General features: G+C 40.1%; 1 protein-coding gene across 1 annotated transcript; it reads left to right on the top strand.

The window, feature by feature from the left end:
* Positions 1–301: 301 nt before the first annotated feature.
* Positions 302–607, top strand: LOC149130133 (uncharacterized). The gene has a single exon (XM_089345845.1). It carries the CDS (start codon positions 302–304, stop codon positions 605–607), a length of 306 nt encoding a protein of 101 aa, XP_089201971.1.
* Positions 608–17,401: the final 16,794 nt, after the last annotated feature.

Raw genomic sequence — 17,401 nt, 5'->3', positions numbered from 1 at the left:
ACTTCGGTTGGCAAGGAGGATGGCCGGGTAAGTAAGGCGGTGAGCTGGCAGAAACGTTAGCACGCCGGGCGAAATGTTTAGCGGTATTTCGTCTGCCGTTCCGTTCTGAGTTCAAATTCCGTCGAGGTCGACTTTGCCTTTCATCCTTTTGGGGTCGATAAATTAAGTACCAGTTACGCACTGGGGTTGATCTAATCGACTTAATACCTTTGTCTGTCCTTGTTTGTCCCCTCTATGTTTAGCCCCTTGTGGGCAATAAAGAAATAAGAAAGATGGCCGGGTTAGCTCGCCTTTTCGACATATGGTATCTGCTTTAAAGGAACTAATGAATAAGGTGTTTCCACACCAAAGGAATCAGTTTACAGATCACAACTGGCTGAAAACCCGTGCCACTTTAGCTCCAAAGAATGTGGCACTTGATGATTTGAACATCAAACTTCTGGAACAGTTGCCAGGTGAGCGTCACACCTACAATTCCATTGACACTGTACTCAACATCGATGAGGCAGTGAATTATCCAGATCAATTCTTGAATAGTCTAACACCACCCGGCCTCCTACCACACAACTTTCACCTCAAGATTGGGGCACCATTTATGCTGCTCTGAAACCTCGACCCACCAAAACCTTTGCAATGGCACACAACTTATAATATAGAAGATGATGCCAACAGTCTTGGAGAAAACAATTTTGACTGGTAAAGCAAGTGGTGAGCCTGTATTCATTCCTAGAAGTCCACTAATTCTCTCGGATATGCCCTTCCAGTACAAGCACCTGCAATTCCCATTGAAACTGAGCTTTGCAATGGAGCATTAACAAGGCCCAGGGGGAGTCCTTGGATGTGGTAGGTCTGAACATAGCGAAATCAGTTTTCTCCCATGGCCAACTTAATGTTTGATCCTCAAGAGCTGGCAATCCTAATTATTTGTTTATTCATGCCCCACAAGGAAATACCATAAATGTTGCTTATCAAGAAGCTCTGCAAGCATAATAAGATTCACCAAATCATCAGGTATTTATTATTTAACTGTAATATTTGTAAGTGTTGTAAATATATTGATAATCTACATGTTACTTTATTTTAAAATCTATATGCAAAGTTATTTGTATGTCTACTGTAAAACTAAATATCAGTCTGTTTCTACATCCATTTTAAATCTATTTCAACACTAGCACCTCTAAGGGTTATATTCACTGGGAACGCACAAAAGCCCCTTTCAGAGTTATTTACTTTGAATTGTTATCATTTCATATCTGATTAGCCTGTTATTACGTAACATGCTTCACGATTTTGGTATGCATAACTTACTGGTATTTCCACCAAAATTCTGTATACTCTAGCAATGCAATAAAGCACTTTTCGGGGCTACGTTATAATTGAATTCTTAATATCGGGTAACTAATTCCATGTTATAACATAACTGACTTCACGATTTGGGTATTCATAACTTATTGTGATTTCCTAAAAACAAGATCCTATGAAAGACAGTTCGGTATTCTCTGTAAATACACAAAAACCTTTTTAAGGGCTACATATTTTGTATTCTTATTATTGGATTAGCGAAACAATTATGCAAATGGAACCAAAGGATAAGTTCCGCTTTTCTCGGAATCACCGAGTACGTCAGCCAGTATATATATTTATATATGTAATTACCATCACTAAATGTATGTCTTGGTGAAAGATTTAAACTACATCTGGTAGTGGGGCCTTGGTACAAGAATTCCAAATTTTGAGGAGTGTGGAACCATCCGTTAACCACCATTGTTCCCAGGTCTAATCTGCCCGGAGTAGTAGCATCTGTTAGGCTCCCAACTATGGGTTAACTTGCATGTGTTCTTTCAGGTACATTGAGCTCATCAGCCTGGAAGTCAGTCCGTCTCGGTGAAGGAAACTCTGATATAAAACCACCACTACGATGTGGGATAACATGAACAAGGCATATTTCAATTATATCCGAGATGTCCAGCAGCCCGTTGCAACGATTCTAACTAGATCCAACATGTCACCAATCCCAGTGGTGCCACTGGTGAAGGTGAGTGGCCAGGTGAGTGGGCCTTATGATCACAACACATGGTCCACACTGAACAAAATCACAGGAAAGCCTTCTGTGACTTGAACAATGAGTCTCTTTGCTTCCTTCCCTAAGTCCAGTAGCGATACTAATCCGGGCGACAGGAAAAGGCTGGGTCAACTGCGAACCCCTAATCCGGGTCCACATGATGGCAGCTGCTACGTGAAGGTTGATTTCATCGGCAGCTGGAGGATGTAACTGGCTTGACCTCTTCAGGTTTGACCAAAATGGTGACCAGATTACCAAGCTAATCAACCAGAAAAGAACATCTTGTCTGGCGTGGGAGAATTTCACATGCTACACCGCTTGCAATGCTTCCAGGAGGCCAAGCAGAAATACCTGCATAGAGAGATGTTCATTCAGAATTCTTCATTGAATAGACTGGATGTATGATGGCCCCAGCACTATAAAGATTATCATACAGACCTCTCCTCTACCCTGCATTATTGTTATTTGAGAATAACATTTCCTCTCTTCAATAGGTCACCTCCCCTTCACACTGTGATGGCTGTGTTTATATGATTAACATCCCAGATGGGCTACCTTCACTACGGTGGAGGAGCCTTGTCTTTGAGAAAGGAAGGAAATAGAATATTGTTAGTTACATAATATAAGTAGGGCTATCAAGAGTGACTGGATTACTTTATGAAAATGGAGGAGAGGGTTGATGGGTGTGGATTGCGACAAGTAATATCTTTCTGTTTGTCTATCTCACTCATATATTTATAAACAGTTTTAAGACTTACATCATCTAAATGCTCTACAGTCTCCTCCTCAGAATGGAATTTCTCTTTCTTCACAGCGAAGTGAAGACAGTTGTTAACATGAGCATCAGCAGCATTTATGTCTGCTCCATGTGAGACTAGCTTCTGAAGTATTCCCAAGTGACTAATGGAGGCAGCTTGAAGCAATGGTGTCATTTTGTTACAGTTCTTGATATTCACTTCCACATGACGATTTATAGAGATAAAAAAACAAAACAAAGACTTACATTAAAAAAACAAAGACTTACATCAAAATTAGGGTGGATATCAATGTATCATTACCGCCTTTTACTGGGTACTTGATTAAACAGATTAAACATTCCATAGTTCTCTCAATAAAACTTGTTATGACAGTGTGTTAGAGATATATGATGAATCTATTACGATGTCATAAACAGATTGGTTCAGCCTAATCTACCTTTATCCCTTACTATAGTAAGTTTTAGGGGAGTTGAACAAGAGTGAACAAATGATTAGCAGATCAAGTTTAATAAAGAAGAATTATAATTTCTAATGTATACTTTTGATGTTGCTTTCTTAATTAATACGAGGTTCATAAAATAAAGCTGGGTTTATTCGTATTCACCACTAATTTAAGGAAGTATCTCGTGTGAAACTGAATAATGTCGGGTACCACTATCACGACGACCACCACTACAATATATGATGCACCCCAATCTGTCTCTTTACTGGTCTTCTGATATTTTCCTATTTCCTAGAATACATTAACTCAGATAACTGTGATGCATACTAAATGTCTACACTATGCTGTGCTATTGTCTGAGATAAATATCTCTTCATAGACTTGTTTTCAAAACATAATATACATCAGAGCAACATGAACATCATTGCTACAGTGATTCTTGATAGATGTGTTTCATGTTTCTTAAGGCTTGTCAATGTAATGCAGCTGATTACTACCTGCTTCAATGAAATTTGCCTCATGATGTATAGGAAACAGTGTATAAAGCGTTCACAGTATTACAGAAGCTTTCAGGGCTAGAGATTTTATCTCACATAATTCCACAGCTCTATGTCTTCTAACAGTGTAAATACATTTCGTATGATACATAGATGCTAATTTTAATTTAATGTTTTTAAGTGTGTGTACCGAGGTTTTTCTAAGGCGAGACAATCCAATATTTATTAAAGGGAACATCATTGACTTATAAGATAATGGAAGGAACAACGAATGGCAAATGGCAGGGAAAAGAAAAAAAGGCATAGACCCCCACCCACACTCACCCACACCCTCTTTGCTCCATTCTCTCCCTACAGACACCAAACCTTCCCACTCCACTCCCACATAAAGAAGAGCACACACACACACAAGGACCCCCCCCCAAACTTCCCCTCCCCCTGGCCGAGGAAAAAAGTAAAGGGTAGTAAGAAATGAACTTCTTTGACGTACTTTTTTGTTTGAGGGATGTAAGAAAAAACAATTTTTTTAGTCGATTGATATTTTATTTTTTTTAGATTTGTCCGCAATTTTCTTAGTGACCACCCGATCAAGGAGCAGGGAAATCAGTTGAAGGCTTTCTGTAAGGCGATGTAAGTCAATTTCAGTGGTGTAGTTTTAGCTAAATACCCCTTCTGAAGTTGCCATGTGTGTGTGTGTGTGTGTGTGTGTGTGTGTGTGTGTGTGTGTGTGTGTGTGTGTGTGAGTGAGAGAGAGAGAGAGAGAGAGAGAGAGAGAGAGAGAGAGAGAGAGAGAGAAAGAAAGAGAGAGAGAGAGAGTCTCTGACTGTTTTCCTTATTAATTGAGCGATAACATTTTCTGTAATTTTCATGATCTGGTAGACTAAGCTCACACCTCTATAATAACTTTCCTCTTAGGCATTTCTTTTACCTTGTAGCAGTTGACTATTATGCTGCTACACCAGTCATTGTGCATACTCCTTCATGCACAACATGATTAACTATTAGGCCATGCACTCCTCCACATATTTAGTAGTAATGCCTGGAAGACCAGACAATTTCCTTGTCCTTATATATTTAATTGCTTTATCTATTATACAATTGTTAACTAGGATAGCTAGTCTCTCTGATGAATATTGAATGCTCTCTTTCTTCCCTACATTCTCCATGTTTAATGGCCTTTCATAGTAGCACTTCCATGCCTCTTTCTTTTCAGGATCACTAAAGGCAAATGAACCATCATCCATCCATATGTACTTCTCTCCCACAGCGTCTCCATTTTCTCTCATGTACAGATTTGCAATTTGGAGTATTGTATACCTCTGGTTTTCACGTTGTAAAACATTGGCAAATGTCATCTTTTTAGCTTCTCGCCTTGTTAACTACATATGTTGCTTAGCTGCTCTTTTACCTTCTCTGGTATAATTCTCTGTTTCCCCCATTCTTCAAAGGCAGTTTCTTTTATGACTTTGCTTCACTGCTCCCCTACAATATCACCTTGGCCTTACTTGAACAGATTTGGATTGTGTCCTTCCGCCCCAGTAAGTTTTCCCATGGGAACTTTAAAGTGTGGATGTTATATGTTTCTCGCCCTTTTTTTTATCAACTGTGTTGATTACGGATCCTCGAAATCAAACTGCTTGATGAATCTTTAAACATCCAAATTTTTTATCTTCCAGACTGGCTTGCATCTTAAAGTTGTTTTGGTTGCTGCTAATCTATGTTAACTAGAAATTCCTTCCCCAAGGAAGGGCTTTGCATTTAAAACCATCTGTCAATAAAACTTTTGTGTGAAAACGTAGTCAATCTGGTTTGTGAGACCATAAGCTTGATAGGTGATTAGGTGTCTAGTTGTTTCCGGAAGATATTGCTGCAGATCATCTGGTCATTTGTGTCCCAGAACTCTAAGAGTTTTATCCCACCTCACCTTGAGAACCAAACCCATAACCATAGAATCTACCCCCTTATATCTATTGAAGTCACCAGACATGAAGAAAGGGGCACTGATATTTGTCAGGGAGATTGTCTACTATACCTCTTAAAAATGAGATAATAGTTACTTCTGTATTTTACAAGATTAGTTTGACATTAATTATCCTATCAAATACTCTGACGACATTGATCCTTCATTTATACCTTTCTCTGTTAAAATCGTGGCCATTCTCCAATACAATTACTATTGTCTTTCCAGAGGATATGATGTCACTTCGATGTCGGTTGAGAGGATTTCATGTATGCAAGGTGTTTGGTTGAGGTTCCCCTCCATTTAACCTCTTGTACACGACACACATCCACACACTCTGTCTTAACATTTCAAACATTTTACCAGATATAAACTTCAATGTGTCGATATTGACTGTGGCTGCCCTAAAGATTTGGACAGGTCAGAAAGAATGAGCTGGGTTAGTTTTGGCGGGGTGTCGGGTGAGCAAACCGGCAGTTTATGCCGTCTTCCCCATGCCAACATTTGCCTTGCAGGTAAAATTTGCAAGTTTTTGGGTGCCTTCCAAATTTCTTGTTAGCTGGGTGGATAGCTTTCAGCATATGAAAACAAGGTTTGCAGACGTTTGCCTTGAAATATGTTCATATGTTTGATATATTCAGTAATACATGCTTAATGTATTATATATAAGCGCGCGCGCACACACACACGCACATTTTTTTTTTTTAAAGTTTCAGCTCAGAGCTGCGGCCATGCTGATGCACCACCGTGTTGCTACACTGTTATTACAGGGAGCCTCTTACAATGGCACTTGATGAAGAATGGAGTTTGATTTAGCAACTCTCATTTGCACCTCCTGCCGCGAGGTAGGTTCATCTGGGACTCTCGATAGGAAGAGGTCCAACTTTGATTTAAAAACTCCTACATCTACTTTGTGCAGATTCCTCAGGCTCTTTGGGAGAATATTAAAAAGCTGTGGGCCCCTGAATCCCAAGCTGTTGCAGTAACTGGTCCTGAAGCGCGATGGCATTGCTGGGATCTTTGGCACTATGCAGTGTCGTACCGTTCTGGCATTGGTGTAGCTTTCGATGCCAAAATTTGGCACAATTCCTTCCAGGATCTTCCAGATGTATATTACTGCATACCTCTCCCGCCTTCTCTCCAGGGAGTAGAGTCTTAGCTGTTTCAGCCTTTCCCAGTAGCTGAGCAGTTGCAAAGAGACAATCTTCTTTGTGAATCTCCTCTGGATTGCTTCAAGGTCTGCTGTTAATTTCAGACTGGTGGGTGACCACAGCTGTGAGCAGTAATCCAGGCGGCTGAGGACGAATGTCCTCCAGAGTATCATCATGGTTTCCTTATCTCTGGTTCTGAATGTTCTCAGGATCCATCCAGCCAATCGTCTGCACTTTGTTGCCATTCTGGTAATGTGCACTTGGAAAGAGGTATCATCACTCATGTCGATACCCAGGTCTTTCACTGATTTAGGCTCTGGGATTGAGATTCCCTGTGGACCAGTGTACTCTGTAAGTTTAATATTCAGTTTTGGACGTTGGTTGCGCAGGGCTTGGAATTTTTCAGCATTAAACTGCATATTATTGTCCTCAGCCCATCTGTAAACTGAGTCCAATTCCTGCTGCAGGTGTGCAACATCACTGGAGTTCTGTATTTTCTGCGAGACTTTTGTATCGTCTGCGTAGCTTGCAAGAGTGGCTATCCGGGCACTTGAAGGCATATCTGAGAGAGCGACTATAGAAAGCAATGGTCCCAAGACAGTGCCCTGTGGAACACCGCTCATTATTTGTGTTCTCATAGAGGTGGCTCCATTAGCCACTACTGCCTGACTTCTATCTTTCAGAAAGTCATGTAACTACTCTCCAAGTTTTCCAGCTATGCCAAGATCACGCAGTTTGTGGCATATCACACCATGATCCACTTTGTCAAAAGCTTTTGCAAAATCAAGGTATATTACGTCCACATTTGAGTTGTTGAGTAACTGCCTCAACACTCAGTCGTAATGTTGTAAGAGCTGGGTCAGGCAGCTCCTACCTGGTCGAAAGCCATGTTGGGTATCACTCAGCAATTTATTTTCTTCAAGGAATGCGATCAGTTTTCCTCTGATTATCCTTTCCATGACTTTGCTGATGTGTGAAGTCAGAGAGATAGGCCTATAGTTTTTGGCATCTGCTCTGCTTCCCCCTTTATGGATTGGGCATATTATTCCCTCCTTCAGCTTGCTTGGCAGTCTTCCGTTTGCGAGAAAGCTCTGGAAGAGGATCTGGAGGGGTTTTGCCAGGGCATGCTTACACGATTTAAGGAGGCTTGCTGGGAAACCCTCAGGGCCAGCAGTTGAGTTTGTGTCCACTTCATGTATAGCTAGTAGTACATCTTCTTCGCTAATGTTGATGTATTCCATCGTAACTACCTCCCTGGTTATGGGGCAGGTAGCAAAGAAGTCCACTGGTTTGTTCACTTGTCTGTGCTCCAATGGAGTGGTGAAGACACTTTTGAATTGCTCATTCAGTACCTCACTGATCCTAGTTGGACTGTCTGTGAGGGAGCCATCCTTTTCGAAGAGGGGTCCAATCTTGCAGCGTACTGAGGCTGTTTCTTTTGCGTAATGAAAGAAGGCCTTTGGGTTTGACTTAATGTTTTTTATAACCCAGGCTTCTTTGTCTGCTCTCTCCCTCACATAGGATTGTTGCAGCCTTTTTTCGATCTCCAGCAGTGTCGTTTTTAGGCGGGACCTTTGGCCATTCTTGGGATGCTGGTTGAGTCGATTTGCAACTTTTGTCCGTCGTCTTATGAGGATCTTCTTCTCCCTTGGAATCTTGTTCCTATTTGTTTTGGCCTTGTGCTCTGGGACATATTTCTGGCTTATGGCTTGCACAATAGACATGAAACATTCTAGTTTCATGTCAATGTCTGGTGTGGAGAGACATTTTGGCCAATCCTCTCTGAGGATCTCTTTCTGAATCGATTTCCAGTCCGCTTTGTGGAAGTTCAGATTGGAGAGATTTTGGGTGCTTCCTTTAGGCTGTATGTCTCTGGTTTCTTTTGGCCCAAACATAGACAGCTCTATTATGTTGTGATCCGAAACTAATGTCGGCGTCACTTTCACATCATGAATGATGTCCGTATTGTTCGTGAAGCAGAGATCTAGAATGTTATTCGCTCTAGTTGGTCTGAGAACAGTTTGCTCCATGAATAGGGCATTGGTGAGGTTGAGCAGGTATTCCACCTGTGCTTGCTTGCGATAAGTCATTCCTGAGAGTATGGGACCTTCGGGCCATTTGACGTTGGGGAAGTTGAAATCACCCATAAGAAATATGGTCACATGGTGTTCCAGTTTCATGAGGATTTCTTTAATTCTAGCGAGGCAATCTTCAAATTTGCCTATGTGGTTTGGAGCATCCGGTGGGCAATATGCATTGCATATGACTATATTATGTTGTCTTATGTATACAACTAGGGTGTCGCATACCGAATTTGAGTATGGCAGTAAGACCTGGGGTGTGAGTTCGTCACGGATGTATACAGCAACTCCACCATGGCTCCTTTCCCTTCTGTCTGTTCGCAGTATGACATATTTTGGTACGTGTACTTCTGCATCCTCTATATCAGGGCTGAGGTGAGTTTCCACGAGTGCTATGCATAGGGCTTGATTGCATGCAGCAAGGTCTCTCAGGAAAGAAATTTTGCTTTTATTATTATTATGCAACAGGCCCCCAATATTTAGTAAAAATATTGGTGTGATGCCTGTGCAGGCGTTAGGGGAGGCCATCCCATGTCTGTTGGCTGTGGTGGTGTTGCGCAGTGGGGGGGCAAGGTTCCTCGTCTGTGCTTGGCGTAGCCACGTCAGCTGCTGCATAATCTTTTGCGCCATGCACAAAAAAGACTCTTGCTCAGCTGCTGCGTTGCGTAAGATTTCTGAAGAGCGCACGTCCTTGAATTTTCTCCTTGGGGACATCTGTCGTCTTTCCTCAGGGAAGTTTTTATCCTTTAAACCTTTGTAGTTTTGGCGGGGTGTCGGGTGGGCAAACCGGCAGTTTTTGCCGTCTTCCCCATGTCAACATTTGCCTTGCAGGTAGAATTTGCAAGTTTTTGGGTGCCTTCCAAATTTCTTCTTTCCTTTGGTGTCTTGGATGGCATTGGATCCACCTTGCGATTTTCTACTTTTTGTTCTTCCTTTTCTTGTGGGTACTATTTTCCACTGGTTATCTATTGGGGTGAGGGCTCCTTTCCTTTGTAGGACCACTGGCACAGAGGGGCTTCTGTTTGCTGCTTCCTTGGCTCCACTATCCTTTTCTGCCTGGTTGTTCATAGGAGTGGGTGATCCATTCTTTTGAGGAGTCACTGGGTCAGAGAGACTTCCGGGTGTTTTTTTCCTTTTCCTTTTCCTCCTCTCCAATTATAACATCTAGGGTGTCCATGTGTGGTCTGATGAGTGCATACGAGCGGAGGAATTCATTCTTCTTCCGCTCTATCTGTTCAGTGGTTCTGTGAAAGCCATTATTCTTCAGTGCAGCAGTGATGATGCTGTTTAGGGGATCGCCACTAGCAATCATCCATGCTCGCAACAGAAGATCTAACTCTTTCTTTTCCCACTTTGGTGCCATCTTCGTTTTTTTTTTTTTTTTAAAGCCCAGAAGGGGAGTAGAGGATAGAGAGGAAGTGAAAGATAGCGGGAGGTAGAAAAGAAGAAACTCAGAGGGGGGGAATAGGGAAAGAGAGAGGGAGATATGAAGGAAAGAGAGAGTGAGATATGAAGGAAAAAAGAGAGGGTGATAGGAGGAAGAGAGGGAGTGTGGGGTGTTAGAGAGACTGAGGGAGGTAGAGGAGGGGGAGAGAAAGAGAGACAGAGTGAAGGAGAGGAGAAAGAGAGAGAGGATGGGAGGAGAAAGGGAGACAGAGGATGGGAGGAGAAAAAGAGACAGAGGATGGGAGGAGAAAGAGAAAGAGGATGGGGGGGGAGAAAGAGAGACAGAGGATGGGAGGAGAAAGAGAGACAGAGGGAGGGAGAGGATGGGAAGAGAAAGAGGAAGGAACAAGGAAGGATGTGAGAGGAAGGGAGACACGTACTGAGAAGAGGGGGAAATGAAAAGTGTATGAGGGAGAGGTTGAAGTGACAGAAGGAGAGGATGGCGTTGTGAGATGTAATGGAAAGGGAAGAGAACTGAGAAAAGAGGAAGATATGAAAGCGAAGGAGAGAGATGAGAAAAAGGAGTGAGGTATGGAAAGAAGAGGAAGATATGAAAGCGGGGGAGGGAGATGAGAAAAAGAGTAAGATATGGAAGACAGAGAGAGAGAGAGATAGGTGTAAAGAGATAAAGGGAGAGAGAGAGAGAGAGAGAGAGAGAGAGAGAGAGAGAGAGGAAGTGGTACTTATGAAAATGAGTGGGAGGAGGTAACGAAGATGTGTAGGAGAACGAAAAATGAAAATTCGTAATTCTAAATAGGATTTGTAATTCAAAGAGTTGTAGAGATAAAGCGAAGAGAAGAAACGAAACGATAATGAAAAGAAGTGGGGGTCGTAAAGGCTTCTATTTTTAAAGAGTATCAGAGCTAAGTGGTCATTGTAATAAAAGTTAAATGAAAATTAGTGAGAATTCTCAGAAAGTAAACAAGATTATGTTGTAACTCAAATATTGCCTAAGTTAAAAGAAAATAAACAAATAAAAAGGATACTTATTCGTAAAGTTAACATATATATACATATGCATACACACACAACATTATTACGTTCACTTGCCCATGCTCACATGAAAAAGTGAACGTAACATTTTGTGTGTATGGATGTATATATATATATATATACATATATATAGAGGTCACTTTCTTTTGTGTCCTTTCTATCAATATATATATATATATATATATATATATATATATATATATATATATATATATATATATATATATATATATATATATATATATATATATATACATACATACATATATATGCGTGTGTGTGTATATACGCGTACATCACACACACACACACACACATATATATATATATATATATATATATATATATATATATACACATACATACAGAAAACATTACGTTCACTTTTCCATGCTCGTATGGATCAGACAGTGTCTGTTTTACAAATTCTCTCTGGCAGGGTGATCTTTCTGTCACCAACCCTCATCTATTTCCAAGCAAGGCAATATTTTCGATAGCTTGACATGTTTTTCACTGGAGACAGGAAATAAACAACTGCTGATGTATTACGGTGATGTTCGTTTACAACTCTCATGTTGTGTTTAGGCAATGTTAAGTACAAACACACACATACATGTACATACGACCATTATATATAAATAAACATAAAATAATGTGATGTCTATGGGTTAATTTAATTAAGTTTTTCTATAAACGTTGTATGGTGTGACCAATGGAGTTGCTTTTGTTAGTGGTGGTTGTCAGCTGGACTGTCATCACCACGAATACCATCCTAACATACCATGTTCCTCCACAAACCCAAGACCTGTAACTTAAAGGTGGAAGTACAATTGATTAAATCGACCCCCAGTATAAATATTGAACAGATCAATAAATACTAGAGAGTGTATAGAGTTTGTATATGTTAACTAACCTGGGACAGCATGAATGCCACGACATCATAATGTTGACTGAAAGTTATAGAATGAGGTAAGAAAAATATAAGAAATACCAACATTATAGAGTTTAATAATTAATAGTATATTATTTAACGGAAACAAAAGTAATTAGGCCGTTGTAGCCTAATTACATCTATGATTATATAGACATACATATATGGATGCATACATACATGCATACACGCATACATACATACATACATGCATACATACGTACATACATACATACATACATACATGCATGCATACATACATACATACATACATACATACATACATACATACATATATACAATGAATATACACTCCACACAGTAGAACAAATATATATCTTTTCATAAACACGATTCAACTGTAAGACGAGTAGAGGTGATTATAAGACCGGAAGTCAATTCGATTTAAAAAGTAACGCTATGACCTTCAACTGAATACCGACACAGGAAGTTTGCATACAGAGCAACGTGTATTTGCTGCAGTAGGAGCATATGTTGGTTAGTGTTATGTATTCTGTAGAAAACTTTTTAATAAACAGGTTTTGGATGTCAATAAATCTCCACTCTCCTTTTGGTTTATATATGTATACAGACTTGAGTAAGCACAGCAACAAATGTATGGTACAATTTACAACTGTTACAGAGGTAGAATGTCTGAAATCTAGGGGCGGAGAAGGGGTACAGTGATTGTATAGACTCCAGTCTATACAATCACTGCTATTGTATTTTTATTAACTTTGCAATAATGAAAACCAGAGTGAACTTCGGCAGGATTTGAACTCAAAGTATAAAGGGTCATAAATACCACAAGGTATTTTGTCCAAAACTAATAAGACATAAAAAGAAGAGAAGAAAGGGGGAACAGTTTATTAAACCTGGCATGATTTCAACTTAGAACTTAAAGATAACAAACTAAATATTGCAACGGGATGATTCTGTATTTAGCCCAGGGTTAGAGGAAAGAGGAACATTACAACAGAGAAAGAAAAAGAGAGAGAGAGAAAGCGGGAGACAGATAGAAGAGAGTAGAAGAACGATCCATGGTGGAATTATGACAAGATTGATTCGATAAAAACATTGAAAAATTAAAAGAAATATATTTGGATAATTCGCATCCAATGGGGACTTACTTTAGAACTGCCAGATGTAGAGGTGTGTTGCCCTCTTTATTCTTTAGATTAACATCAGGATTAGCTTCTTGAAGTTGTGGAACAGCTTGTTTGTGTCCACTGCGACAGGCCCAGTGTAAAGGTGTGTTACCATATTTAATATCTTTTGCATTGATTTTAAGTGAGGTTCCTCTCTCTTTCTCTCTCTCTCTCTCTTTCTCTGTCTCTCTCTCTGTCTCTCTCTCCCTCCCTCTGCTTCCTTTTCTTATTTGGCTATCCTAGTATCTCCTCCTTAATAAGACGGCTATCTCTGACCTTCTATCATACTCAAATCTCTTGCCTTGCACATGGCCTTTTCTCTTGGTTCCTCTTCCTCTCTCGCTCAGATGTCCTAGTCTTGCAAGCTACTTCCTGACACCCTGCCTACCTGCCTCACATAAAAATCACCTGTGCCGGTGCCATATAAAAAATTCTCTGTACACTCCGTAAATTGGTTGGTGTTCGAAAAGGCGTCCAGTCATACAAACCATGCCAAAACAAGACTGGAGCATGTTTCAGCCCTCGATTTGCCAGTTCTTGACAAACTGTTCAACCCATGCCAGCATGAGAAACGGGCGTTGAATGATAATGACGATATATATCTATATATATATAAATGAGAATGTGTGTATGTCTGTCTGTGTGTGTGTGTGTGTGTGTGTGTGTGAATCCCTAAAACTCGAGAACTACGCAACCAATTTCATTCAAATTTTACACATGCCTTACTTAGGGTTCCAGTTGTGTTTTAGTCAAAACAAATTATTAACTTCTTGCAGAGTTCGAGCACACGGCAACATAATATCTCCTCCACTATTTAAGTATTACGTGTCAAAAGTGAAACAAAAACACTCATGTCAAATACTTTCACTTTAAAAATGAAACTATTCCACTAACTGAAACTATCACATTTCGATACTGTAGTGACAGATACTTTCACAGAGAGAGAAAGAGAGAAAGAGAGAGACAGAAAGAGAGAGACAGAAAGAGAGAGACAGAAAGAGAGAGACAGAAAGAGAGAGAGAGAGAGAGATGAATATGTACACCATTTCGATACTGTAATGACAGATACTTTCAGAGAGAAAGAGAGAAAGAGAGAGAGAAAGAGAGAGAGAGAGAAAGAGAGAGAGAGAGAGAAAGAGAGAGAGAGATGTATATGTTTACATATAGATGTACACGTATATGTATATATATATATATATATATATATATATAGATCTATACATACATGTATATGTATACATATGTGTAGATGTATATATACATATATATATATAGATGTACATGTAATATGTACACATATATACATATATACATGCATACAGATATCTATACATATATACACCCATCACACACACATACACATGCACACAAACACACACATTAGTCATTTGTTTTCTTATCCAAAACTACGTTAAAAGTACTGAATGGATCTTTATGAAATTTGGAAATTATATTCTTTGCATAACGGCCATAACTCCCATGAAAATTCATATATTTTTGATGTTGATGAAATTTTAACCCGAACATAACAGATGAGCATTATTTAGACAATGATGTCACACGTTATCGAGGCTACCATTCTTTCTGGATGTGCAAAAGGGGATGACGTCTTTATTCCAAGAATTCCTCTTACTCCATCAGGAGCAGACATTCCTTTTACATTCAGAAGACTACAATTCCCCCTTCATGTGACTTTTGCCATGTCCATAAACAAATCTCAGGGTCAAACACTGTCTGTAGCTGGTCTTCTCTTGGAAGAGCCCTGCTTCTCACATGGACAACTGTATGTTGGCTGCTCAAGAGTGGGCAGCAAAAAAAAACCTATTTGTATATGCTCCACAAGGGAAAACAAGGAACATAGTTTACAACGAGGTGTTATAATCACAACAGCAAGAAAGCATGTACATGATCACCTTCTTTTACGAAACTTCATTGACTTTCATATATTTATATTGATATACATATATATATACGTTTGTGTGGGTGCGTGTGTGTATATACATCTCTATATATAAAGATGATGCGTAGTCTAGACGGCGTTTTTAGATATCATTATTCTCTTTAACCCGGGCAACGCCGGGTATTTCTGCTAGTATTATATATATGTGTGTGTGTGTGTGTGTGTGTATTTATATATATGTAACTCTATACATATATCTATATATGTCTATATATGTATGTCTATATCTATCAATATATATATATATATCTATACACATATATCTGTGCAATGGCCCAGCGGTTAGGGCAGCGGACTCGCGGTCGGGGGATTGCAGTTTCGATTTCCAGACCGGGCATTTTGAGTATTTATTCAGCGCACGAAGCTCCAGCTGGAGTGGGGTGGCGACCCCTGTTGCACTATTTCGCCCCAACTTTCTCTCACTCTTTCTTCCTGTTTCTCGATAATGCTGCGATGGACTGGCGTCCCGTCCAGCTGTGGTGGTGGGGTGGACATACACCATAGAAACCGGGAAATGGGCTCATGAGCCTGGCTAGGCTCTAAAAGGGCGCATAAAAATAACAAGAAAAGCATATACACACACACACACACACACACACACACACACACACACACACACACACACACACACACACACACATATATATATATATATATATATATATACACGTCCAGTCTCTGTACACAACAAGTGTAAAAACCTATCTGTGACTGACCTCTACAGACTCCTATACGCACCCTTACACTATTTCCAGGAGTACCTCACGATGATCAGATCTTGCCTCCTGCAATGTAACCCAGCAAATATTCTGATGATGGGCGACTTCAAACTACCCTCTGTAGACAGGTCCACTAATATTGTTAAACCTTGAACCTCAAGCTCAGGCAAAGCACCAGTGGAGTTACTTTTTAAATTTATGGATAATTTTTCCTATCACAGCTCGTCCATGAAGCAACCAGAAACAACCAAATTGCCTTGGATCTAGTTCCAGGCAACCATGCTTACACTATTCATAACATCACTTTGGAAAAAACCCTCCTGTCTGATCATGACACAGTACGCTGTATACTCAATAGTCAACATCCAAAAATTTAGCATAAATCACTAAGTGCAGTGCACCCGTCTGATAACATGAATTTACGCAAGTCAACCTGGAGTGCGATCACCCAAGACTTATCGCAAGTGGACTGGTCCTTCACTCTTGCTTCCTCGAATACCACAACAAACACAAACGCATGGCAACGGTTTGAGGACACAGTCACCCCCATATGCTCAAAACACACATCATCTCGGCTCATAAACAACAGTAAATGCAGGATTCCAAAACAGAGAAAATCTCTCACCAGGAGAATAAAAAGAATAAACCCCAAAATCAATACTCTAAAATACAACTATCAGCAGCACCCCAAATCAAGAATATTAAGATCCTTGGAATGAAGGATGCAACAGCTGCTGGACTGTATAAGAACTCTTATAAACAACCAAGCCTGGGCTTTTAAAAACAACAAAGTAATGCTAAGGTCTTTTACTCCTTTGCAAAAACACATAGGGCCACAGTTCCCTATATCGGCCCACTGGTTGATGGAAACTGCATCCTTCACAGTGATGCTAAAAATATGGCTGAGATCCTGCAAAGTCAATACTGCTCTGTCTTCAGTGACTCTGATTCAGTTGACTCAAGCAGCTTTGTTTCTTTGAGTCCTCAACATGTCCTTTCCGACATAACCTTCGACGCCACTGATATCCTAGCAGCTATAAAAGAAATCAAACCTGATTCAGCAGTGGGTCCAGACAGGTTCCTTACAAGAGTTCTGAAGGAATGAAGACAGCAACTTGCAGCTCCTCTTGCAAATCTTTGGAAGAAATCACTTGATGCTGGTTTTATCTCTCAAAACCTTCTCTCCCAGTCAGTCGTTCCTATCTTTAAAAAAGGGAGATAAATCGCTCCCAGTAAACTACCCTCCAATCTCA

Source organism: Octopus bimaculoides, chromosome 30 (assembly GCF_046866305.1).
Source record: "Octopus bimaculoides isolate indiv1 chromosome 30, ASM4686630v1, whole genome shotgun sequence".
NCBI lineage: Eukaryota > Metazoa > Mollusca > Cephalopoda > Octopoda > Octopodidae > Octopus > Octopus bimaculoides.
This window is presented reverse-complemented; position numbering and strand designations above follow the sequence as displayed.